This window comes from Medicago sativa, chromosome 3 (assembly GCF_051527215.1).
Source record: "Medicago sativa cultivar Bolivia chromosome 3, Bolivia_mono, whole genome shotgun sequence".
Taxonomy (NCBI): Eukaryota; Viridiplantae; Streptophyta; class Magnoliopsida; order Fabales; family Fabaceae; genus Medicago; species Medicago sativa.
In genome coordinates, this window is record NC_140751.1 from 72,037,233 (window position 1) to 72,064,967 (window position 27,735).

General features: G+C 33.0%; 3 protein-coding genes across 3 annotated transcripts; 1 reads left to right on the forward strand and 2 right to left on the reverse strand.

Annotated features, from left to right (window-relative positions):
• The first annotated feature begins 3,403 nt into the window (after window positions 1–3,403).
• On the forward strand, window positions 3,404–3,816 carry LOC146939887 (small ribosomal subunit protein eS17x-like). The gene has a single exon (XM_085753438.1). The coding sequence runs from the start codon at window positions 3,467–3,469 to the stop codon at window positions 3,659–3,661; it is 195 nt and encodes a 64-aa protein (XP_085609564.1). The 5' UTR covers window positions 3,404–3,466; the 3' UTR covers window positions 3,662–3,816.
• Window positions 3,817–7,897: 4,081 nt separating this feature from the next.
• LOC146939888 (uncharacterized) lies at window positions 7,898–11,465 on the reverse strand. The gene is made up of 2 exons (XM_085753437.1): window positions 8,639–11,465; window positions 7,898–8,501 (listed from the first exon to the last, which is right to left on the reverse strand). Exons 1-2 carry the CDS (start codon window positions 11,322–11,324, stop codon window positions 8,101–8,103), a joined length of 3,087 nt encoding a protein of 1,028 aa, XP_085609563.1. The 5' UTR covers window positions 11,325–11,465; the 3' UTR covers window positions 7,898–8,100.
• Window positions 11,466–21,297: 9,832 nt separating this feature from the next.
• Window positions 21,298–23,150, reverse strand: LOC146939889 (nematode resistance protein-like HSPRO2). Its single transcript, XM_085753440.1, has one exon. It carries the CDS (start codon window positions 22,831–22,833, stop codon window positions 21,457–21,459), a length of 1,377 nt encoding a protein of 458 aa, XP_085609566.1. The 5' UTR covers window positions 22,834–23,150; the 3' UTR covers window positions 21,298–21,456.
• Window positions 23,151–27,735: the final 4,585 nt, after the last annotated feature.

Below are 27,735 nucleotides of genomic sequence, written 5' to 3' on the forward strand. Positions count from 1 at the left end.
CAAAATTAACTCTAAAATGGACTGGGGGATCAAAACTTATGAAAATAAAAAATAAAATTGAAGAACCATAATGTTGGTTTTTAAAAATTGGGGATCAAAAGTTCAATTTTAAAAATAAAAAATAAGGAGATCAAAAGTACATTTAAACCATTATTTTTTTTTTTTATAAAAAGTTCAATTCTTTTAATTTATTATTACTCCTAAAAAGTAAGTCTTTTAAATTATTTAACATAAACCACCACGTTCGCGATAAAATTTATGAAAATCCAGTTTGCAAAAAAAGGAATTAAAACAAAATCAATTTTCAAGGTAGAATAGTGTGTATTTTTTTTGGTGGTGAGAAGAATACTGTTGTATTTTTTTTTTTTGGATGGTCAGGGTTTGAACCTAGGACCTTGCATATATTATGCATTGTCCATACCAATTGAGCTAAGCTCACGAGGACACGAATCTGTGTCCTATCCATATATGTGTAGATATCGATTTAGCGGGTAATCCACGGATTTTGAGGTATCTGCAAGTTTATACATATATCCATGGATAACATTTATAAAAAATTTAAAAAAAATTGTTAGTTTGTTTAGCTGAAATTTAATAACCAAAGTTCATCACATGCATTTTCTTTTCTTTTTAGCAAAACATAATATTCATACATTACAATAACAACAAAGATCATTGACTCAACAAAAACATAAATAAAGTTCCTTACATTTAATAAAAATAAAGTTCTTTGATTTGACAAAAGTATAAATAAAGTTCATCATATTCAACAAAGACAAAGCCTATTGCTTCAACAATCCCGACCACTTTCACTATTTTTTAAAGGAGTGTAATACAAACTTGAAAGTCATGTAATAACTAGTAGCAACTCACAGTACCGAGGTTTTTTGCTTAGGAATTTGAAAGGTATTATGATTATTTATGTAATTTATTCGGTTTAATAGTGGGTATGGATATCCGCGGGTGCGAATACCATTAAATCCACATCCGTATCCATTAATTAGTGGGTAGTTAAAATATCTGTTTATTTTATCCATGGATATCCATTAAGGTATCCGCTCCGTATCCATGGCAGATTTCATACGCGAATATCCACGGATGCGAATTTTTTTGCCATCCCTAAGAACCAAATTGGTTCCAAGAATAATTAATTCATTTATATTGATGTTTTGATTATAAGAAAACATGAGAATATTCTATTTACTAACTATTTTTTCAAGTGTACAAGTTAAGTAAAATAAGCTCTAATTCACTAGCGTGTTTGGAAGCGTCTCCCTGATACAATTCTTCAAGGCATCCTTTTGCGTCTGATGGACTAGAAGTTGACTTTTGTTGGAATTTAGGTCTTAATAAAAACAGATTTCATAATACATGTTCAACAATTACGAATCAATAGCGGAAGCAAACAAAACATTGAACATGACTATGATCGGATCTACGACATGTTTGATTTATAAAGCATATTAAGAATTAGGGTAATAGGAATACCTGGACAAAGCTTTCATGGCAGCCCTCTCATCAACAATCAACAAAGAGAGAAGGTGATTTGAAATAAACATCAAAATCAACACGGTTAGCAGCTGCTGATTTGGTTCTTCCTCAACCGGTACCTTTATGCCTCAAGTTCTCTTCAGATGGGGAGAAGAGAGAGTTCGCCGTGTCCGGTGTATTGAGAACCATAGCCTCTTTTATATTGTATGGTCATTAGGGTTTCCATTATTCCGTTAATGGATCATCCAGACATCCACTCATATTGAGTCCATATCCATTAATTAATTTATTAATTAATATTCTAAATAGAAATCTAATAAGCCTTTTTTTTTTTGAATCAGAAATCTAATAAGCCTTATTACTTAATTTGATCACTAATCAATTAAGGCTCCAAATTGATAAATAACTAATATAATTATTATTACGATATTTGCCTACATGATGACATCGGAATATAAAATATTCCAACAACTTTATCTTACACCTCTGAAGCAACTCTAGTGTTTTAGATAAGTAAATTTCTCATAGTGCTTGGTTCATGCATCCGGCCAAAGGAATGTTATCAACAAGCAACAAGAACCAAGGAATCATATTCATGAAGATGATCTTCTAATGGAGCAACTATTAGCGAGTAAATTAGAGACCATTGTTCATTAGTTGGTAATCTGTTAGTCACCGGTTGTTAATTAAGGATGGATTTAGCGACTGATATTTGTGACTGAATTAGCCACCAATATTAGAGGTCAATATTGTGACTGTAGTCAAAGACTCACTTAAAAGACTGTTGTTAGTGCTTGTCAATAAAAAAGAAATTGTTATTAACTCCAGATTTAGAGAGTGGCGATGGATTTAGAGACTAAACTTGCTAACTCAATCACTAACTGCTAACTGACTAACACCCAATATATTTTTTTCTTTCTAAAAGTTTATCGAATATATATAATCAACATCAAGCATTACAAAATGTATTAATAGATTCAATTCATGGATAAAACTCAACAAATCATATAAGAAGATGACGTGGTACAAACAGATTTACATCAAGCAACAATTAAAATTACAAAATAATAATAATTAATAAACAATTAAATTACAAAATAAAATAAAATAATAAACAAACAAGTTGATAGTAACAAGTTATTTGGTCCCTTAAGTTATTTGTTGGTTACATTTTGGTCCCATAAGTTATTAACGTTACAATTTGGTCCCTTAAGTTATTTGTTGGTTACATCTTGGTCCCATAAGTTATTAACGTTACAATTTGGTCCCTTAACTTATTTTTTGGTTTCGTTTTGGTACCTTAACTCTTCATCCGTCAACCACTCTGGTCCTTTATGTAATTAGAGTTAAGGTACAAAAACGAAACCAAAAAATAAGTTAAGGGACCAAAACGAAATCAAAAATTAAGTTAAGGGACCAAATTGTAACGTTAATAACTTATGGGACCAAAATGTAACCAACAAATAACTTAAGGGACCAAATTGTAACGTTAATAACTTATGGGACCAAAATGTAACCAACAAATAACTTAAGGGACCAAATCATTAATTAAGCCTAAAAAATAATACTCCCTCCGTCTCTAAATAATAGTCGTTTAAGGTTTATGCACGGTTATTAAGAAAATGATTAGTTGTGTTGATTTTGATGGTAAAATTAGTATCATTTACTAAAATACCCTTATTAATTGTAGTTAGTTGAGTAGTTAAGTTGGATGAGATTCAATAAATAAGGGTATGATAATGGAAAAAAATAATAAATGTTGCATTGATATTCTAAAGTGACAATTATTTTGAGAAAAAGAAAAAATGGTAAAGAGACAATTATTGTGAGACGGAGGGAGTAAACAATTGCTTATTATCGTTTGCACCCCAAACACCAAACCCTAATTCTAATTCTAATTCTAATTCTAATTCCTCTGCATTGCTTCACCTTCCTTCTCCTCTAACAGCACACACACTCTCACGCATTCACCAAAATGGGTCGAGGTAGAAACAAAACTGTGAAAAAATCCTCACGCCAAGTAATCGAACGCTACTACACACGAATGACCTTAGATTTCCAGACCGGCAAAAAGATCCTGGAAGATAGGAAGGCTCTTGATAAGCCTGCTGCTCTTGGTATGTCCGAGATTCCCGGGGTTGTTCAGGTTGATCCTGCTCCTGTTCAGTAGGTGCCGTTTGGAAGAGGTGCTGGTGTTGCTGCTGTGTGGAAGTAGGTTTTGAGATTTTGTGGTTTAATGAAATGTTTTAGAGTACTTTGAATTTTGTTTTATTTCGAGAAAAAAAAAATTATGTTATTGAGTATTGGATTTTGAAACTTGTTAAAGTTGTTGTTATGGAATTTATCATGTTTATTTTCGTTGTTTTTCTAATTTGCGTGGTATGCATTGATATAATACCATTGTTGGATTAAGTTATGTGATTTGATTTTGTGAACGGTTCTTTACACATGGAATGGAAAAACTAATTGATTAAAGAAAATGTCTATTTGGTTGTTTTTCCCGATGTATAGCACTATTCATTAACTTCTCACTAACGTTTTATAAGTGGGTTAATAGGAATTTTGGGTTCCTTATTTTAGCGGCTTAAAAATTCAAGGATTGTTCGAAGACTGTGAAATCGCCACCAAAATTTATTAAAATAGAGAAAACGTCGGAAAAATCATTTAAAACAAAAAATGTTCATTGAAATCAGATCATAGGTCGCGAGTCGATTATGCGCAGAGAATGCTTTAACACCCTACAACACCCGTTAAAAAACGGCCACCTCTTACGACATTCGTTCAAAAACGATTACTTCTAATTAATTGTGCAAGATTTGTTAACTTTAAACATATTTATTTCGCCTTTCTATTAAATGCAAATAAAAATTTAATATTGAACAAAAATTGTAATCAACTTTTCTCCTCCTGCTTCTGCTGTTACGACTGACAGGTACATTAGATGGAACAATAATAATTTTACAGGTGTTATTCTTAATGTGGATGGTAGCTGCCATATGGTACTCCCGTTAGAACCAGGTTTGGTGGGCTCTTGCGTAATGACACAGGTTTCTTCCTTGCGGGCTTCTCTGGTTTTATTCCAAGTTCAGATGACAACCTGCTAGGTGAGCTTTCTGCTATCTGTCACGGGCTGATCATGGCTAAAGATTTGGGTTATGTAGGCTCTGTTTGGTAAAAATAGCGGATAGCTGATAAGCTAGCTGATAGTTGATAGCTTATAGCTGATGACTGATGACTGATAGCTTATAGCGGATATTTGATGACTGATGACTTATAGCTGATAAGCTAATTAAAGTGTTTGGTAAAATTAGCGGTTCAACTAGCTGATAAATGTAAAATGACATAAAAGAACATTTTTAATTCTAATAAAATTATTAAATTATTGTCTTAATATATATTTTATATATTACTACTTTTTTTTGCTCTTTAAAAAAAATATTATTTTTTTTGTTGAAGTTTCATTTTAATTTTATTCCATTTCAGTTTTTATACTTTACAAAAAAAACGTATAAATTTTTTTTAAAAAAATAAAGTATAAAATTCTATTTTGAAATAAAAATTGTTACGAGAACAAAAAAAAGTTAAAAACAAATCATCATCTATATGCAAAGCTTTGAAAACGTGATATACATAGGAACAAAAGAAATAGAGCAACGCATTGAAAACATAATAATAAGTGTGTTTTAATATATAAAGGGTAAATGTGGGTTTTAATTAAAATGATAAGGGTAAAAATGGAAGAAAAAACAATAGGCTATAAGCTATAAGCTCAAACACTACTTAGAATAGCGTCTGAAAAATAGCTTATAAGCTCGCGAAATAAGCTATAAGCTCGTGGTGAAAAAACATTACCAAACAGAGTTTTTTTGGTCAGACGAGCTTATAAGCTATCTGCTATAAGCTATAAGCTATCTGCTATAAGCTATAAGCTAATTGAAGTGTCTTACCAAACAGACCCGTAGAAATTGCTTGCTACTCTCATTCTCTTGCTTGCATCAATCTTATTAATAGTCCCATTGAGAGATATCATATCTATGTTGTTCTCATCCAAGACATAAAACAAATGCTTCAACAAACCAATGTAACAGTTTCTCACACTCTTAGAGAGGGGAACCATTTTGCATACTACTTGGCAAAGCTTGAAGCTTCTTTCTGATGTGGAACTTCTTCATCATGATGTACCCCCCGCTGGTCTTGTTAATCTTCTAAGTAACGATGCAGCTGACACTTTGTTCCTTAGGGAGTAGCTAGTGTGCTTTTTTTTTTCTTTTCTGTTTTGTTTTTCCTATCCTTTATCATTGTAACAAAAAAAAAATTAGAGAAAAAATGTTTTGTTATTATTGAAATTCTTGACATGACTTGCACATTTACACCAAACACATCAATCAATGATAGTTTACAAAATAAAGTTATGTCAATTTCTCTTGTGTACTAGAGAAAAGAAAGAATGATTTAATATTATTTTAGGCAGAACTTTGATTCACAAGAATGTGATTGTGTGTATCCTTTCATGAATTATTTTCTACTTCTAATGTGTCTCTATTTATAAAGAAACTTATGTCGTTTGGTGAAGAGAAAAAACACTTTCGAAGAGTTTGTTCACAAATGATTACATTGCTTCAATAGTCAAACATTACATCTTTTCACGGAAAGGTCTCTATTCAACCATTGTAACTTTCAAATTTTATATTTTGAAAATTCCTCTCACAATTTTTGGTCATATATTTAGTACGGAATCACTCATTTGCTTCATTTTCCCATCTTTTTATATATATGTTTTTGTCATTTTTTGTGATTTCATCGTCTGAATGTGTCATATTTTGTTCTTCTAGTGCGACTTTCTATTTGTTTGGTATAGATTGATATACTCGTGTTGATTCATTACAAATTCAATAAATGATTTAAGTGTTATCGACGATACAAATCTAGAGGCATGAATATTTCAGTCCTTTTGATTTTGTCACATCTACAGGTATTTTGACACTTTTTACTATTAACTCAAGTGTTGTGAGTTTGTTTTTAAATTTCACTGACATTAACTTGTGTTGTTTTTAATGTATTCTAACAATTTGAATTAGTAAATATCTTTTTTAGTAAAAAAAATTGAACCAAATTGTCTCTAAACATTTTTGTTGCAATGATAAAAATGTCCCTTATGTTAGTTTTAAATATAAGCTGTCAATCACAAGACAAGTGGAGCACCACATTATTTATTGCCACGGTTCAACAATACGTGTCACCTAATTTTGTTTGTTTAATGTGAATTGAATATTATTTTCTGCACACTACGGTAAAAATTAATCTCTCAAGTCACGTAAGATTACAATTAACGATAAAACTTTCTCTCAAGAGATTTTACGTAGACTTCATTCTTATTTTAAAAATATTTTTGAAAAAAAAACAATCTTGATAGTATTCAACTCCACAATTCTACACACATGCCTCTTCAACCCTACAATCCTACACATTTGCTTCAACAAACCATAAAGCTTGTTAAATAGGAAGCTCTTTCATACAAGAAGGCTGTATCCCCTTATTGAATAAACTCTTAATTTAACTAAACTTTATACTCCAGTAAGCGCTTTAATTTTATTTTTTCTTTTCTCGGTGTTAACACCTGGTTCTTAAGAGAAGAGACCGTAATAACCAGGCTAAGGATTGCTACATCTAGGAATCGAATTCGGATTCTCTCGAATGATTCCTCATTTGTTGAAGCTCATTAACCACTTGTGACCAATCTCATCAGGTTCAAGCGCTTTAACTCTTTAAGATGCAACACAACAACTTCATCTATGTACTTGTCAAATTGGCCATGTTTCGATTTCCCAACTGCAGATGAAACCACATGGGATTGGATGCAAAAGTACCACACACCTTCACATGTTATAGTGAATGAAGTTATAGAAGTTGACAAACTAGTTTTTAACCGATAGCGGATAAACTAACTGATAAATTTTGTGGTCTTTGATAAAATTAACGACTAAACTAGTTTTAAATATAAAATTATGTGTGTGTATATAGTATTTGATTTTTCAATTGAGATTACTGGGGTAAAATTGAGATAAAAAAAAGTTATAATCTACTTGAATTAACTTATCAATAAACAATATAAGCTAGTAAAAATAAGATATAAGTTTGTGAGAAAATGACGTTTATCAAATGAGTCTTTTTTAGTCGTATGAGCTTACAAACAATACAAACAACAGTGAATGATAAAACAACATAGGTGTTTAGAAAAGCAAAAGAAAATTATCCAAGTTGTTGAGTGCCAAAAGTCTGTTCTTGTTCAAGTTAATTTCTGGCAAACATTATGTGGTTCTGTCTAACACATTGAAATTTTCACTTTGAAAGTCTCTTACAGTCCTTTATATTGAATAATTTGCCTTAAGCATACTGCTTAGAATATTGCAAGAGAATTCTTTAACCAATCCTTAATAAATCTCCATATCATGCATACATTACAAGCATACCTTACTAAGAAGATGAACAATGTTGTCATCTAGCAGTTATGGTAATTTACATTTCCATCACTAGTTTATTTACAAAAGAAAAAGTAAAACATGAAAATGAGAAGCATTACTGGGAAAAAAAAATACTATGGTGGCACCTTTACATCATACTTTGTTGTGGCTGTAATTCAGCTTGATCCCCAGTAGGAAAGAAACTTTTAATTATATTAAGCTCTCTAATGACTTCAACCATACTCATCCTTTCTTTTGGTGATTCCATTGAACAACCAAGTGCAATACTAAAAAGTGAAATTAAACATTTCTCTACATTAGAATGCATAACACCACTGTCGGTAGCCCCTTCCAATTCATTGCGGATAATGGCTGGATCAACAATCTGCAAAAGATCGTTCGAAATTGAAATTTTAACAAAATTGTGGAGATTATGACTATCTTCGAACATTTCATCGGTAGGTCTCCTTCCGGTTAGCATTTCTAAAATTAGAATTCCAAAGCTATACATGTCGCCTTCAATCGAAAGCTTAGAACCCATTCCATACTCTGAAGTGAATAAAAAACAGTTAATACCCTTGAAGTTTTCATCAAAATGCTAATTTTTAAGCAAGTAAAAGTACCAAAACATGAATTAAAAATAGAAACATTACACAACTTAACCAAAAAATATAACTATAATATACCTGGAGGAGCATAACCAATTGTCCCTTGTATTCCAACAGTACTATTTTGCATCAGTGAGACTCCAATACTTGGAAGCAACTTTGCTATGCCAAAATCACTCACATGAGCTACCATAGAATCATCAAGAAGAACATTGCTAGGCTTTAAATCACAATGAATGACAGGTTGCTCACATTCATGGTGAAGATAATGAAATGCCGAAGCAACATCAATAATAATATTTAACCTTTGTGCTAGAGTCAATGTTTTTTGTTGACCTGCAATTTCTTTTGCTGGATGCAACCAACTTTCTAAGCTTCCGTTTTTCATGTACTCGAAAACAAGAGCTTTAAATTCTTGACCTCTGAAATCTGTACTTGAACAACTTGTTATAATTTTAACCAAATTTCGGTGTCTAATATTTTTGAGTGCATTACATTCAGCAAGGAAACTCTTGTGAGCTCCCTTCTTATGAAGCTTCAAAACCTTTATGGCTACGACCGTATCCTCTAACTCGAGGGTTCCTAAGTATACAGAGCCAAAATTTCCAGATCCTATCAAATTTCTTGTTGAGAATCCATCGGTTCCATTATACAAGTCTTCATATGAAATCTTAACCAGAAGGTCAATTGTTGGTGAATCAGAATAAGGTTTGTTGTTTCTTTTCCTTATGCAATAGATAGTAAGAATAAATAGAAGTATAAGAAGAAAAGAAACCATACTAACTATCACCGCTATCAACTTGAAATCACGATGTTTTGAATGTTTCTCTCCTTTTAAAGGGCATGGAGGTAGGTGCAGTTTTGAAATACCTCCACAAAGGTCAGTGTTGCCTGTTACCGCCACCGCACTTGAATTTTGAAAGACACCTTCTGTTGGTACCTCGCCTTCCAACATGTTAAAAGATACATTGAAGTATTGTAGGAAAGAAATATTTTGTAGACCTTTAGGAATTGATCCAGACAAGTGGTTTCGTGATAGGTCTAAATGTTGAAGGCTTTTCAGTGAAGCTAGAGAGGTTGGTATGACTCCATGGAAGGAATTTCCTTGCAAATAAAGGTACTCCAAGCTTACGCATTCCCCAATGGCACTAGGAATATCACCAGACAGATTATTCTCGGAAAAATTCAACTTTCCGATATTTTCTAGCTTGCCTACTTCTTGTGGTAGACTACCACTCAACGAGTTTCCCGACAAGTCCAATAACTTTGTCAGTGAGAAGAGACTAAAAACCTCTATCGGTATGGTTCCTCTAAGATTGTTTTGTGAAAGGTCTAAGTGATATAACTTTTGGCAGTTTCCTATGCTTAGAGGAATATTTCCTTCTAATATGTTATCTCCTAGACCTAAATAAAACAACTGACTGAGGTTTCCTATAAAGGCTGGTATATTTCCAGACAACCGGTTTCCACTCAATTCTAACACTTGCAACTTTTGAAACTTCCCAAAAGTATCTGGAATAATCCCTTCAAAACGGTTATTTTCCACGGTCAAGAGATATAGGTTCGCAAGATTTCCTAATTCCACAGGAATATTTCCTAATATATGATTGCCCCCGAGATATAGGTTGTTGAGGTTGGACATATTTCCCAAGGAATTTGGCAAAGGACCTCCAAAATTATTGTAGGATATATCAACCACATACAACTTACTACAATTCACCAGTGACTTTATAAACTCCAAATCTTTAGTTGAGTTGCTTCCAAGATTGTTTTGAGACAAACCTATGAGCTGAAGATCTTTTAGCTTCCCAAGACTTGGAACTTGACCTGTGAATCGGTTTTGAGTGATATCAAATGATCGAAGGTTAGAAGCATTTGATATGGAAGTTGGGATTGGACCTGAGAATTGATTCCCACCAATGAAAAGTGTTTCGAGATTGGGAAGACTGTGGAACATTTTTGGTGGAAGAGAGCCATTAAATCGGTTCAAGTCAACAGCAAGTAGAGTGAGAGATGACATATTATAAAGACAAAGTGGAAGTTTACCAGAGAATTTGTTTATACCAACTGATATAGTTGCCAAATTCTTCAAATGACATATTTCAGGTGGAATATTTCCCTCAAAGTTGTTGGAACCTAAATTAAGATTAACAAGAGATGTAAGATTCTCTATAGATGGTGGAATTTCTCCTGTTAAATTGTTATTCCAAATGTTTACTCTTTGGAGCTTCCTAAGAGAGCCAATTTCAATTGGTATTCTGCCAACAAGATTGTTCCCTTGCAAGAACAAGTCTTTAAGATCCAACAAACTTGACAAGTTTGTAGGAATTTCCCCAACCAATGAGTTATTTGTGAGGTAAAGTTTTTGTAATTGTACTAAATGACACAATTCCTGTGGGATTGTTCCATAGAAGCTGTTGTTCATGAGATTCAAGTTTGTCAAAAAAGAGAGATTACCAACATAAGGTGATATGGATCCATGCAACTTATATCCTTCTAGTTTCAATTCTGTAACTCTTTGATTCTTGCATGTGATTCCATGCCACTTGCAAAATTGTGTAGAACTATTCCAAGAGTCTAAGATTCTATTTGAGTCTTTGGATATTGATTCCTTGAATTTGAGCAATGCCAAAAAATCTGTATCATTTCCTGATGCATAAGCAAATGTGTTTGTGCCAAACCAAAGTATGTTTGAATTATATAGTAGTAGTATGTGAAGGCTTATAGGCAAAAGTGCATGTAAGATGTGCAAAAAGGGTTTCATTTGGTTAAGGAAACTAAGTGCTAGAAATGGTTTTCTTATGCTTATAACTTTATTGAGGTTTGGTAGGATGAAACATACAGAACAACCACTTTCTTTTTGATACTTTATAGAGTTATATGTGTTATAGACAGCATCATGAACTCGTATGTGTGACATCTTCATATTGAAATTTGATTTTCCTCTGCTTTAGAACATAATCCTTAAAAGTCAAATATATTATACTGTTGATGTGTCTCTTTTTCTAAATTTTTGTTCCGTTCAAATGAAGGTAAAGGTAAATAATTATACATGATCATGTATTTTGACTCTTAAGTTTATAGTAAAAAAAAAGAAGCCAAAATATAAGATGGAACAACATAATTGATTCGATTGTCCTTTTTATACAGTACCAAAGATCCTTTGAATTAAAAGTTATCTTACGTCAAAAGAAAGAAAGTTAGCGTTCTAACTAGTATCATAGGAGGATACCGTGCCGTCGGGACTACCTGTAGTTTCGGTTACTGAATCATGTTAGTTATCAGTGAGTGGTATTATTGGGGTGATCCTTTGGTGGGAAATGTTCTTCATTTTAGAAAATATCTATTTGTGGTAAAGTAAAGTTTAGATGAGTTGGACTTTGGTATTCAGTCATAGTAAACTTTAAGACTCAATAAACGTTAATAAATACTTACAAATTACTCACCAAAGAGATCTTCACGCTGACAGTGAAAGTCGAAATCACACTTTTGCATGGTTTGAGTCAACTTCTTACCACTTGAGTTAACATTTATATGTTATCTTTAAAAAAATGTATTTATTTAAATGATGCGCTTAATATACATATATAACATAACTTGTATGATACAAAACTTATTTTTCTCTTTAAAATAAAAAATTTATTTTTTTAGATTATCGTCCGTTTGATTCTTGACTATATATTTTTTTGGTTTTAATCATCTGAACCGGATCTTGATAATTTGAAGTTCCGCCATGAAATAAGTTTAGCCTCATCAAAAATTTGTTCTACCCAAAAATCAAATTGATCTTCTGAATGGTTTGTCATTTAGTAGAGTTCATTAACCATTTAAGTTCAATTGCTTGGTTATTTGATTCTTGACTATCATTGGCAAGTTGTTTTTGTTTTTTATCTTTGGACTTAAGTGTGTGATTTAATCATGTTTGCATATATTTCATATTTAATCCCTCATCAAGGTCTTGCTTGTGTTTGCATATTTACTGTGATTTTTTTTTTTTTTTTATGGATTGTTTGTTGTGAATTTTATGAGGCTACAAAATGATTTTACAACGAAAAATAATGGGACGAAAAAGGAGTGTCACGGAACAGTAATAGAGAGGAGAATAGGATTCAAGTCTCTCTTAAATTATGGGTCAATACAGTTAATATGAGGAATATTTAAGCTTTACTTCGGAACAATCAAGGGCATGACATATACAGTATGTAGTCAGGGGAAAGACTGCAAATTCTAATAGGTAAGCTACGACTGCAAATTCTTTTATTGTGTTATCTTAATAGTTACCGAGGGTAAGGAGAAACTAAATAATTCACAGATTTTATTTTAAGAAAAAGGAAATTATTCAACTTAATCTCTAAGAGGGAAATGAAAGTCAGATTCCTTTACCGACTCAAGTTTCTTCACCATCAAAACTACGAGGAAGGGTAAACCCTCTCGACTTAATCCCTTGTAAGACACGGTATGCATCTTATCGACAAAACTCTTGTTGAGAGTATGTCCTGCTCTCGACACTCCTTGTCGAACTTAAAAAATTATTTTCTAGATAAAAGGATATTCTTATATAAATTCATCATCACTCGCGAGTTCGAAAATCTTACTCGAAAAATCCTCCTCAAATTATCACCAAATGCAATTGTTAATTCAGTTTGACATGCTCCCTTCGTATAACATCATATAAAGTCATCACTCCGGACTACATACGAAAGACTTGGTGGGCAACTGTTTTTGACTGGCCCAAGGTGTAGATCCTCATTATAGAAGGTTTGAACACACAACCTAAATGCGTTATGGTTCAACCGAACAACCTTTGATCCTCTTCATCTAATGAACGCCTCAACGGCTAGCTACATATTCGACCTTCCCGTAACACCACAACGACTAATAACGGTCTTCGAAATCCCACATTGATGAAGCACCAATCGTAACATACTCTTATCAACTCTACAACAACTCTTTGCTAACGTTTATAAAAGACATCCTTCACCAACACGGGCTGCACAATTTCTATCCTTTCAATACCTCACGCTTGTAGCTTTATTAATGATTTGAGCATCGAAGTGCTTGTAGGTAACCCATCTCCAATCTTGACAAATCACTGCTTGAAGTCGGCCATCATTTCTGATAACTGCTTGAAGTGCTTCCAGGTAACCCATCTTCAATCTTTACTTTTTCAAGTTTATTTGAATTCTAATTTATTTCAGTAGTTTAGTGTTATTCATTTATTCGTTTAAATAGTTGTTTGTGTTCTTTATTTGATTTCTGCAATTTACATTCAAGTGATATGCAAATCCTTTTCTCAAAATTTAATTCAATTTCTAGCTTGGCTTTTACAAATCTTTTATCCTTTTAAAATTTTGAATATAGATGTTTACTTCTCATAATTCCGCGTTATTGTTTCGCAATCAGCAACATTAATCATTAATTCATGGTATTGCTAATCTAGCATGTTATTCTGAATCTTGTATTGCATCGACATCATCAAAAGTCTCTCTTTAAAATTTCATGTTTATGCGGTTTTGATTCAAGACATAAAAGAATTAATTGAGCAGGGAAATGTCACGGTTATCCATACCATGCGTGAGGAAAATCAATATGCAAATTTTATGGCTATGCTCGATACTTCTGCCAACCTTGAGCTCTTTCGTCAAGACTCTCCCACCAAGGAATCTCCTTATTCTTTCTCAGAGTGATGCGGCCGAAACTTTTTTTTTTTGTGAGATTATCTCTTCTTCTTTTTTTCCTTCTGTTGTTTTGTTTTATTGTTCTCCTTAGTTTTGTAACAAAAAAAATGTATATTGTGTTTATATAAACAATAAGAAAACATTTATTTCAACGATTTCCTTCATTTTCCGTTCCCATAGTGCCATCTTGATAACTATGTTTCTTTGAAAAATGATATGAAACTTGAATATCGAATTCTCCCATCCTTTGAATGTTTACAGTTATGTAAAAAACAAATACTTCAAGACCTCTTTCTAGATTTTTGTTTTTTTAAGGGTCATGCTAATAAATACACAAGGAACATTTGTTAATAATTCAAAAAAAGAAATAATTAATAAGTTTATGAAAATTGCTAATGAGTGCGAAACATTGGTTAAAGTACTCAAATATTCAATTTTGTCCTACTTATAAGAAATATTAGATCAATAAAATATGATGTATGTGGAATGTGGTTAAGTATTTGGATCAAATACATCAACTTTTGTTGATATAAATGTCTCTTGTAAATAAGACTAAAGAGAGTATGTAAGTTTGCATAAAAAAAGTTGTATAATTATTGTTAAAACAAAAGCAAAAACTTGTATTGCGAAGACAAAGTTTATCTTAAGAGATTCTTTAACCAATGTTATTGGGGCACTCGTTAGCAAGTTATAGCTAATGAGGTGGTTGATGAGGCAAAAAAATAAAACAAGGAATTGATGTTCTTTAAGGTTGATTTTGAAAAAGCATATGATTCGGTGGATTGGGGGTATCTAGACGCCGTTATGAGTAAAATGGCTTTTTCGGTACTTTGGAGAAAGTGGATGAAAGAATGTGTGACAACAGCAACTACTTTGGTTCTTGTCAATGGAAGTCCAACAGCAGAGTTTCCTTTAAAGAGGGAACTGCGCCAAGGCGACCCTCTTTCGCCGTTTCTTTTTCTGATGGCCGCAGAGGGCCTAAATGTTATGATGAAATCGATGGTGGACAATAATTTATTCACGGGCTATGGGGTGGGTAGCGCAAACTCAGCTGTGGTATCCCATCTTCAATTTGCTGATGACACGCTACTAGTAGGTGTCAAGAGTTGGGGCCAATGTTCGAGCATTACAGGCGGTTTTGACATTGTTTGTGGATATGTCTGGGTTAAAAGTTAATTTTCAAAAAAGCTTAATGGTGGGAATTAATATTACGGACTCATGGTTGAATGAGGAAGCATCTATATTGAATTGTAAGGTTGGCAAAATTCCGTTTCTGTATTTGGGTCTTTCGATAGGCGGTGATCCTAGGAGACTAGCATTCTGGGAACCTGTGTTGACAACCATAAAATCTAGATTGCGGTGTTGGCAAAGTCGTTTTCTCTCTTTCGGAGGCCGATTGGTTCTTCTCAAGTCCGTCCTGTCCTCTCTGCCTGTCTACGCTCTTTCCTTTTTCAAAGCTCCGTCAGGTATAATCTCTTCCATTGAATCTATTTTTAAAAAAAAATTGGGGAGGGAGTGAGGATAACATGAAAATTTCCTGGATTGCTTGGAGCTCGGTATGCTTACGAAAGGAGAATGGGGGTTTGGGGGTGAGACAGTTGAAGGAATTTAATCTTGCTTTGTTAGGAAAGTGGTGTTGGAGGATGTTAGTGGATAGAGGAGGGTTGTGGTTTAGGGTACTGGTAGCGAGATATGGTGAGGAGGCTGGGTGGTTGGAGGTTGGGGGCCGGAGTGTATCTACGTGGTGGAGGGAGATAGCGAAGATTTGGGACGGAGTAGAGAGTGAGGTGGGAGGATGGTTCGCTGACAGTGTGTATCTAAAGGTGGGGAATGGTTCAAATACATTATTTTGGCATGACAAGTGGTTAGGCGATGTCCCGTTGTGTAGGCGGTTTAGTCGTTTATTTGACTTATCTTTGAACAACTTGATTACAGACGCTGATGTGTTCTCTCTAGGTTGGGAGGTAGGGGAGAAACGTGGAGATGGAGGAGAAGGTTGTGGGAGTGGGAGGAGGAGTTGTTAGGGGAGTGTCGCCTATTACTTAACAATTTTGTTTTGCAGACTGACGTTACTGACAGGTGACAGTGGCTCCCTGACATTGCGGGGGGTACACTGTGCGTGGAGCTTACCAAATTCTTACTACACAGGTAGCTACTTTAAGTGATGAAACGAGAGATCGTGTTTGGCATAAGCATGTACCTTTGAAGGTCTCTATTCTAGCTTGGAGGTTGTTGCGGGACAGATTGCCAAGAAAACAGAACCTTTTGAGGCGTGATATTATAAAACCCGCTGACATTCTTTGTGTGGCAGGGTGTGGGAACAACGAATCATTACTACATATGTTCATGGTGTGGCGGGGTGTGGGAACAACGAATCATTACTACATATGTTCATTCATTGTGATATTTTTAGTGCTTTATGGCAACATGTTAGGAATTGACTTGGCATCTCAGGAGCTGATCCCTATAATATACATGCTCATTTCATTTAGTTTACTAACGCTATAGGCACTTCGAGGTCCCGACATTCATTTATGCAGCTTTTGTGGCTATTGTGTGTGTACATTATGGAACGAAAGAAACAACAGATTATTCAATAATGTTCACACTCCACTGACAGACTTGATGGATAAAGTTGAATATACGTCTTTGTGGTGGCTAAAAGCTACTAATGCTAGTTTTGTTTATGGTTCACAAAGATGGTGGTCGGACCCTTTACGTTGTTTGGGTATCGACTGATTTCTGTTATTGTTTTTGGGTGACCTACACCTTGTGCTAAAGGGGATTCACCGCCGTTGTTAATATATATTCCATTTTTCATTCTTCAAAAAAAAAAAAGAATCGTAAGTTTTATATAAAAAATGATATTTTTAAAGTTTCAATGCATTAAATACATCATTTTCAAGTTTTTTCTACATTACCCTCTCTTGTTTAGGGGATATTTATCCCTTCAAGATATCAACCAATCAAAATGTAATATACAAATGTAACATTAAAGGTCCAATAAATGAGTCAATTTTTTCTATAAAAAATATATATTTAATCCTAAGGTAACTTTTAATTTTTATTTAATTATATTTGGGTATACAATCTTAATTAATTTACAGTATAGGGCTTGTAACAATTAAAATTTCGCATCAAATCTGTGTTTGGTAACACGAATAAGCTAGCTTATAGCTTGTTGGACTAGCTTATAAGCTTGTTTTGATATATATTATATGTTTAGTAAAAAACTTTTTCTACTAGCTTATAGCGTTTTTTGAGAAGTTATTTCAAGTAGCTTTTAAGCTTATAGTTGGTAGTTTTTTTTATATTTTCTTCCAATTTTAACCCTATTAATTTCATTTAATTATTTTTTAATAAAACAACATGTTCATGACTTAAAAAATAACGGCCAAGTTCATAGCTTATTTTTTTAATAAAACAACTGCAACGTTTTCTCCTTTGAAAAAAAAAACTGCCATGCTTTATTTTATCCAACGGTCTCCTTTTTTTTGCGCGTTAAAATTGATGAAATATGACCAAATTGAATGATGGAAACAAGATAAAGGACCAAATTGAAACGTTTAATAGTTAAGGGACCGATTTGAAAAAAAGAATTAAGTAAAGGGACCAAATGATGTATTAAGCCGAAATTAATTAAGATTGTATAATTAAATAAAAGGGTAAAATATGCTTTTCGTCCCTGTAATTAGGGGCCATTTAAATTTTCGTCCCTGAGCTTACTAATCCTCCCATCTTGTCCCTGTAATTATTAATCATTTGAAAATTCGTCCCTCATCAGATTTAATCACTGCCACGTCATCAAATCAGTAAAATGGCATGGGAATTGACAAAAATACCCTTGATGTCATCTTCTCAAAACCTTCACTCCTCTTCTCTTCTCTGCAACACGACACCACCACCAACCTCTCCATAACCTCCTTCCTCCTTCATCATCTACTCATGATTATTCATCACCTTCTCACTTTCAACTCAGAAAAATCAAAGAAAGAAGGAAAATTAAAACCATGACAATCACGTGAACAACAACTCCTCGACCACACTCACACAATTTTTTCCCAATTCAACATACACAAGAAAAACAACAAGAAAAATCAGAGAAAAATTAGAGAAGCTTTATGGAATTTATCCCAAATTGATTCAACACAAACAAAATATATCCCAAATTGACCATTTATGGAATCAAGCTTTATGGAACGGCAACAACAAATGAAGAGAAGATTCAACACATCACATGCTTCAATTGAAGTTTGTAAAGAGATAACGGAGATACAATGGTCCTGAAACTCATCGACAACAATCAACATAACTCAAATTCGACAAAATCAGCACACTGTTCCCTCCTCCTTCGAGAATCGAAACAACAACAACAACAGTACAAAATACGAAATTCGAATTCGAGTTCGAATCTGAGAAAAAAATCGAATCGGAGAAAAAAATTGAATCCTTTAGTTAATTCAATTTCAAACACCCTTTTGAGTTTTAATGGTGTCAGTATTGGTTTATCATGTGTTGGGAGCTCTGACTTTGGGAAAAACCAAAATTTGTTGAGTTTCGTGAGACAAGGATGGTGGAATATGCAATATGAGCAATTGTGGAATCACCATCGTGATCACTGTTGTCATGTTGTTGTTTCTTCCGACGAGGCCATGGGTCTGGATTTTCAGTTCTTTGTTCTATGAGTATTGTTGTAATCACCTAGAATTCTCATGAAAAATGGGTCTTTTATGAGTTTGCACTGCCAAGGTAGTGATTGTTGGAGAAAAAGGAAATGGTGTTGGAAGAGATGAAGATGAGGAGAAAAAGCCAAGGGTATTTTTGTCCGTTCATACAAAATTTTGCTAATTGAGACTGCCACGTCAGCAAATTACTGATTAAATCTGATGAGGGACGAATTTTCAAATGATTAATAATTAGAGGGATAAGATGGGAGGATTAGTAAGCTCAGGGACGAAAATTCAAACGGCCTATAATTACAGGGACGAAAATCATATTTTACCCTAAATAAAAATTAAAAGTTAGATTAAAATTGACATATTTTTTTTTTATATAGAAAAAATCGACTCATTTATTTGACATTTAATGTTACATTTGTATATTACATTTTAATTGGTTGATAACTTGAAGGGGTAAATACCCCCTAAATAAGATAGGGTAATCTAGACCTCACCATAAAATTTTCGCTTAAGGCTTCTTAACAAAATGTTCAAGGACACTTGTTACCATTTCCATTTTTAATATAATCATTCTAGATATTTATTAGTGGATGTTTCTAACAGAGACTTCTGTTAAAACCAAAAATGAACGTTACACTATCAAAAGGATAAAAATGAAAGTTAAAGTCACATATATTGATTTTCCCTATTTCACATTTGTCGTTTCCTTTGATACGTTTGCATGTAATTTCTTAGAGCTAGTTGACTAATCAACGGTTTGATTTATTCCGGGTCTGTTTGGTTTGGCTTCTGAGAAGCAATTCTAACCCAAAATCAATTCTCTACAGTGTCAAAAGCAATTCTAGCCAAAAACAACGTGTTTGGTTCAGCTTTTCAGAATTGCTTTTATCCTCCAAAAGCAATTCTCCATGAAGCTACAAATCTTAGCTTCTAGCTTTTCTAGAATCAATTCTCCTTGAACAACGTGTATAGGTTTGTATATTTTATTATTACAACATGTTTTTTTACTTTATTGTCCTTTATCAATTCTCATTCTTTATCAATTCTCCTTTAGCTATGTCTATTTTAGTAATTATACATTCAAAAGCAATTCTACATAATTGCATCCAAACATAAATCATTTTGTTTAATCAATTCTACATTGTATCCAAACATAAATCAATTCTCTCAGAATCAATTCTGTCAGAATCAATTCTATCAGAATCAATTCTCTCAGAATCAATTATATTCAAAGCTGAACCAAACGGGCACTCCATTTCCCTATCAGATAAATTTGACACCACAAAATTAGTTAGATGGAAAGTACAGAATATGAAACTACAAAAATCGTGTTAGGACTCCTAACAACCACATTCTAATCTCAACGGTAACACGCAAACATTCCATTATTTAGTAGACCAACCCCACTAACTTTTCAAGTATCTAAAATTCATTCATTTTGTGATGATCTTGCCTATGCATACTCAAAAGTTTTCGGACAAGTATTCACATCATTTTTTCAACCGTAATGAAGGTGTATCTAACATAAATAGAAAATTAACTGTATTGTACTCCAAATTTAGACCAATACATTTTACTATTTTTTTGTTTATATTTAAGACCGAAAGAGTATTTTAAGATAACTCTTCAATTTTATTTCAGATTAAATTTTGTATCTAACTATTTATAAAACTTATTCTCTCATACAATTTACAAAGCTCTGTATTAACCAAAAACGCTTTTAATTAGCTGTTTATACTTTATTTCAATTTTCAAATTCAAAGAAATTAAGGCTTGCTTGATCTGTTGTCTGGAGTGGACCTTTTATGTTTTGCTTATCTTGGAGTGGAATAGCTTATGTGGCTTTCTTTTTTTCTTTTAGACAAGAGAGTTTATATAGCTTTCTGTTTGTGCTGATCTTGGAATATATCATGTGGCTGTGGTTTTTGGGCATTTTTTTAGACGAATATATACAAACACCATCTAAAACCCACATATATAATTACTAAATTTCATGTTTCAGAAAATGTCAAACATAACAATATCAATATCATTTTTTTTTTTTGAAGGAATATCAATATCATTTGTTGAGTTAAGTTTTACATACTATCGTTGCTTATTTGAGAGTGTTTATTTCGAGATTTGTTGATATAAATTTGTAAAATCTTGTTTAACTTTAAGCACTCGTTATTTACTTATTGATTGATACTCCTATAGACTATAGTTTAAGCATCCTTATGCCCCCTTTTATTGTTGAATAAATAAATTTCATTTTAGCCTATGAAAAAAAGAAAAACAAAGGAGGCATAAAACCGTGTCATAAAAAATTGAAAAAATATTTTACTAATATTGGCATACAACAACTCCATACAAAAAATCTCTCAAAAAAAAAAAAACTCCATACAAAAAAAGAAAGAATGAATTTCATGATTATACATAGTACTTTGTTTTTACCCCTATTTTTTGATGTGTTTCACTATCAACCTAAAGTAAATTACCAAGGTGTAAATGTCACCACCTTAGTTGTAACATGACAGTACTAATTAAATTAAATTATCTTTCACACCAATTTATTTTCATTATCCCAAAAGTATCCAAGAAAAGTCTTAGCAGCATTCAAGCTAGGAAAGTAGGTAGGTTCAAGGAACATATGAGTCAACGAGTCACCGCCATCACAACTCACTCCAACTCGGTTTCCATTAGCCTCAGAACTTCCCATCACCACCACCAACACCTGCTTATACGCATAGAAGAATCTCTTCATAGCTACCTCAATTCCTTGCATTGCCTGCAACAAATGAATCTTCTCAAATCCATTCATCTTCTCCGCCACATATAGCTTCATCGCAGCCTCTTGAATCCTAGGACCACCTAAGGGATCCACTTCAACTTCCAATATCTCAGGAACCTTATGCCTTAAATCTCTACACATCTTTGTTACTTCAACTAACTCCTTTGATCTCATGCAAAATGATGCAGTTTCGTAGCATGATGATTTCAATGATAGTTGATTCTTCAGCTTCAAGAAATCGAAAGGATCCATCATGAGATGAATATCTTCAACTTCTGTTAAAAGCTTCCAGATTCTCTCCACTGTGTAACAATCCTCAACTGCTTTATCAAACTTTCTGGAAAGAATCGCGTTGCTGATTCTTTCTAGAAGTTTACGAGAAACGTGGATCCACGACTCAACTATCTGATGAGTCGCATGGACCGCGTTATTTTCGTAGTTATCGATTCTGTCGTCATAGGGAGTTGTTTTGAGATTATGAACTTCGTTCGGCTTGCAAACCGCGTCGTATTTTAAGCTCGGTTTTCCGGCGAGGTTTGGTTCACCTAAACCTAGAGTATAAGAGCATCTCATCATTTGGCACTCTACGGAGAGAAGAATCCTCTGTGCTACGTCCTTGGATTTGTACCATGTAGCAAGGCGTGGAAGAAGACTTGTTTCACTGTAGCTTCTTATCTTGCTTTCACCGCTGCTGAGATAAGCGGTTGGTGCCGTGCCACGTGTCTCGGGGTTATTTTCTTCATCCTCGCATAGCATGGCGATTATCTCAATCTGCCATGTAGCGAGGGATTCAAGTCTCCGGCTCCATTCCCTACTGTTTGCGTAGGGTCTGGGGTCGGAAAGAACTGTAGAGATGAAACGGAAAGTGATTTCTAGTGCTTGTAAAGCTGGTTTTAGGATTGGTTCGTTGCTCCAGTTGGGGAATTCTCGTGACTCCCAAAGCTTCGAGAGCTCTGGAAGTCGGAGATAGTACTCGTAAGCCGCGCAAAGAGGAGGTGCTGCTGCGGAGATGTCGTTGGTGATGGAGGGTAGTTGTAATGATGGTAAGGAGTTGCGTGGTGAGGATTTTTCGGAGATAGATAGTTTTGGAGATTTAGAAGACATGTCGGAATTGGGCATGTTTAGTTTCCAATGTAAATCAACCATCTTAATTTGGAAATTTAGTACGATAACTGTTTTGTGCTGTGCTTTGTTGTGTTGAAATGAATTTGTGTTGTTGTGTTTGTTTTGTGTTGTGTTGTGTTTGTGTTGTTGAGTTGAAATGGATAAGGGAAGAGAGAAGGATATTTATATGGAAAGAGGTTAGAAGATATGGGTTGTTCAATTTGAAACAGCAAGGAAATGAGCAAAAAAGACGTGTGGACTGCGAGGATTTTAGGGTGCATGGAATTTGAAAGTCGCGGTGGTTTGAAGAATTATTTTAAAATTTGTGTGGGAAAATTAAAGAAATGAAAATGTTTTTAAAATTCATTTTTTTAAGAAAGGCATGCTCATTTAATAATGACAGCAAAACATTTTTGTTATAAGGAAATAAAGAAAAATACCGACAAATATTTTAGGACATTTGTTAAAGGGTGGTGTTAACTTGTGCCTTTAGGGAGGGCACATGTTAAGAAACTTAAAAAAAGAAACATTTTCTAAAATTTTGTGCATTTAAATTATTAAAAAGTTAAATATTAAATGCAATATACATATTTCAATAAGTTTTTTCTACTATAAGAATCATTACTTTATACCTTAAAGGCACAAGTTAACATTTTTCTATGTTAAAAAGTAAAAAATTTATCTTAAAAGTTATATATTCAGCATATTGAAATATTACAAAGCAATTTGTCAACATAAAATTTAATAATTGTTTTATTTTTTAAATCCTTAACGAATACTATGTTTTTAAGACACTTGTTTGCATGATCCGATAAAATAATGATATGAAAGGAATGGGAAAATGAGAGGAAAGGTGGAGCGGCACATGAAGATTAAAGCTTATCCATAAGCATCTAAAAACATACGAAGACAAAGAAAGAAGGCGTCTGTTTACTTTGAACTGTCGTAGAAGAATATTGTTGAAAAAAAAGAATCAAATTTAAATGCTAAGTAGTGGGAACGTTCAATTTAGACTTTATTTTTTTTTTATTTTGTTTGATAAAAACGTTTCATGTTAAACATTGGATTTGGATGCATACGCGTTGGAACTTGGTAGCCAGCCATCGTGATATTTTCGCCACTACTTTTTGACATTGTGACCAATCACTCGGCGCCGGTTACGTTATTAATTCATTATTATTCTTGTTATGGTACAATGGATGGGTTTGCTGCTTTTGTCACTATTCTTAATCCATTTCATGTGGAATCCACTCACCAAATACCTTTTTTTTTTTACTCCCTCCGTTTCAAAATGAGTGTCGTTTTAGGTGTTTACACACATATTAAGAAATGCAATGATTAAAAGAAAGAGAATGGTTATTTTACCAAATTATTCTTATTAACTATTGGTTAGTTTTAAAAGTAATACTTTGGAAGTAGTGTGCAGAGTATTAATTGGAGGGTACAATTGAAAAGAAAAAGTTATTATTGCATTGGAAACTGAAAGTGACATTCATTTTGAAACAAATTTTTTTGCCTAAAGCGACACTCATTTTGAAACGGAGGGAGTATTAGTTTGGGATCATTTTAAATTATTTTTCTTGGTACATTGAAACACACCTTTCTCGATCACACGTTCTTTTGATGAATTGATCACACTTTTAATTTATTTTTGAAGGAATTGATCAATAGATAGACAAAATAGCAAAACCAATATAAACTTACACCACTCACAAGTAAATGTGTCGGGATTTAAACGTCGACCATGACGTTGGACCAAACAATATTAGTATGTTTATTAGTTGAGTTAGGTCCTATACACGAAATTGATCATACTCTTATAATCATAATAATATCAAACACATAATTATCAAATTAATTACATTTTGATTTGATGTTTTCTATATTTTTACCATCTTAGAAATGGCAACCGTGGCAAATTTGTTTTTTCCTTAAAAAAATCATTGTAAATGTTTTTTCCATCGATAAAAGTTTGCTCACTTGTTTAGAAGTTGACTAATATTTCACAAGAATGTGAGTTCAATTACCACCACCTCGCTTTGACAATGACAAGCCTTCCAAATTCAACTGAGTTAAACTTTTAATTAGTCTAGCAAAGTATCTATCAAACAGTTGTTAATGAACAATGTAATTCAATTTTTCTTGTTCAGGCAGAGGAAAGATAGTCAACTTTATTCCTTAACCTAGAGATCAGGTGAATTGCTAGTTGAAGAGCATTATAGCGTTCGAAATAGATATAAATTATATTTCCTCTGGTCACATTTATAAGCAAAAAAACACTTTTTAGATTCATTCAATACTTAATGTATTTGGTCAACATATAGACCAAATACATTATGTATTCAATGAACCTAAAAAGTACATTTTTGCTTATAAATGTGACCGGAGGGAGTATAAGATTATGGTCATAAACTGAATAAAAACTTTTATTAATTAAATCCAACAAATAAATAGAAATTCCTCGTGGAACTCTAATGAATAAAGGTTTAGTTACACATGGTAACATACATCATAAAAAAGAAAAGAAAAACATACTCTAGAGAACTAGAGGAAGAAGAAACCCTGTCTTAAAGCTTTGGATACTTGACTTTTACCTTATAGTGCTAATTTTCTGATTGAATAAATGTATGTGCAAGAGTCTCATCTTTACTTCTAAGTTAAAAGATGAGAACTAGGCTTTTTTCTTCGATCCAACTTGGAAAACAAGTTGAAGGTGCACTTTGTAGAAAAGGCACATGGGGGCGCATGGGCTCATGAGGCAGCCCCTCTGGGCTTGCCATGCGCAGGGGGTATCAGACAAACTCTAAGGTGTGAATTCTGTAGTTTTTTGTTATTTTTTTAGCGTTCATCCTTCTTGAAATGCCTTGGAACTTGGGATAAATTTTTATTTTTTACACTTATATCGTCTTCAAAAACCTTCTTAGTACCACTTGATCTTTCATGAAGTGTCTTACTTTTCTAAATTACATGATTTATCAATAAAAGTTTCAAAACATCAATGGAGTTGCATGATTAGGGAAGAAACTGAATTACGATTACTCGAATGAAAACAATACAAAATGTTCCTGAAACCATGTACAACTCCTCTAAGTGACCTCTTATTTGTTTTTAAATACATAGCCTAAATTATGTTCACGAGGACAATAATGTCTCTATCAACGAGTGCAGGTTGGAGAAGCTACCATGTTGCAATGACATTGACGGACATTAGTATGAAGGTGATTATGAAAACAAAGTCAAAGAAAGTGCTGAAGTTTGCCTGTACTTTAAGATGCTAGAACAAATTCAAATTACAATTAACATTCTAATTTGAAATTTGGTTGAATAAGTCAATAGTATCCCCTCGAGCAAGTATAGACACATGCTTTGACATGCTTCCAAGTTCACACATCTTGAAGTTGTAAATCCAAGTTATTTGAAGTTGTAAACACGTAGTTGAGGAGCAAAGTTCCTTCCTTAACGTTAATCCCTTGAAGAAAAAAACCCTACTTAAGGATATCAGCCGAAATATTGGCTAAATTCTTGCTCCATCGATAGACGTAACTTAAAAAGAGCATAAGTAGAAATGTCATTTTTCAAAATAATTTGACGACGACTATTACAAATTGTGACATAATATTACAAATAGCATGCATTACAAGAAATTAAGACGAAATTAATATTTTGTCACAATACATCTCGAAACGACACTTTACAATTATGTCGCAAAATTGGGACGAAAACAAAGAGTTGTGTAAAAACAAATAATTATCTTCCGTCATAAATTTTGTCCCGAGCGAAATGCGACATCACAAGTTGCGATGAAAGTAAGTTGTTGCAAATTTTGTCCCAGATTTTAGCAGGGAACAAGAGTTTATACTTTTAATGTTGAGTAGTTTAGTACTTAGATTACTCTCATTAAGCTGAATAAGTGGAAAATACAAGGTTTGAACTGCAGCTCTTGCATATCATAATATCTCTATCAACCAAGTTATGTTCACGAGAACAATAACATATTTTCTTTAGTCTTGAATATAAGCAACAATTACGGTTTTATTAGAAAGGAAAAAATGTTATAGTTTGTGGTCTTAAATAGAAGCAAATTTTGTATATCTCTGCATCCAATTTACCGTTATTATTTTTAAATTATCCTTCAACTAAACTTAAGTTTTATTTTTAAATAATATTTCTAATCTCGTGGACCAAAGTTATCAGATAATTTGAAAGATACAACGACTTCTTTATTACTTGAAGAAAATAAATAAGATTTCCATAAAAAAATATTAAACCAAGTAAAATAGGTTTTTTTTTTTTTTTTTTTACTTATATGTCATGTAGAACGGAGTGGGATGCAATGATAATTATGTAGAGCAGTGTTATATCTCTAGAAAGAGAGTATCCCGATTTCTTCAAGAATAAAGAGTAGTCAATCACAATTCAGTGTTTGCCACAATTCACGATGGTTTTGATAAAAAATAGGGAGTGAACAAATAAACCATGCAGTTAAAGTTTGACACCTGTGTCTGGAAAATTTCGGGAAGCATTTCCCTCGGGAGAACTAGCATTTCCCATTTATCTATTTATAAATTAGAGTCTTTTAGATTAAACTCCGATCTTTTAATCGACCTTCATCCTTTCAAGTTTAGCGTAATTAGAAATTATTTAGACACAAACTCATCAAAATATTTATTATTTAATTATTTCAAAAAGAAATACTATTGAAACTTTATATATATATATATATATATATATATATATATATATATATATATATATTCTCTCTCTTATATATGTGTCTAAATAACTTGTATATATGTTTATGATCAAGCAAATATATCTTCGATGTAATCCTATTTTTACCACATCATCCCTATTGTGAGGTGTCGGTCACTCTCCATATTACATACTAGGTAGGACTTTAGAGTCTTGTTGGAAAGTTAGGAACAGCAGCAAATGAGAGTATAT

Excerpts from the sequence above, each read along its gene's own strand:
- LOC146939889 (XM_085753440.1), bottom strand. The coding sequence starts at position 22,833 with ATGGTTGATTTACATTGGAAACTAAACATGCCCAATTCCGACATGTCT.
- LOC146939887 (XM_085753438.1), top strand. The coding sequence starts at position 3,467 with ATGGGTCGAGGTAGAAACAAAACTGTGAAAAAATCCTCACGCCAAGTA.
- LOC146939888 (XM_085753437.1), bottom strand. The coding sequence starts at position 11,324 with ATGAAACCCTTTTTGCACATCTTACATGCACTTTTGCCTATAAGCCTT. Across the intron at positions 8,502-8,638 it reads AATTGGTTATGCTCCTCCAG|AGTATGGAATGGGTTCTAAG; the intron begins GTATATTATAGT and ends TATTCACTTCAG.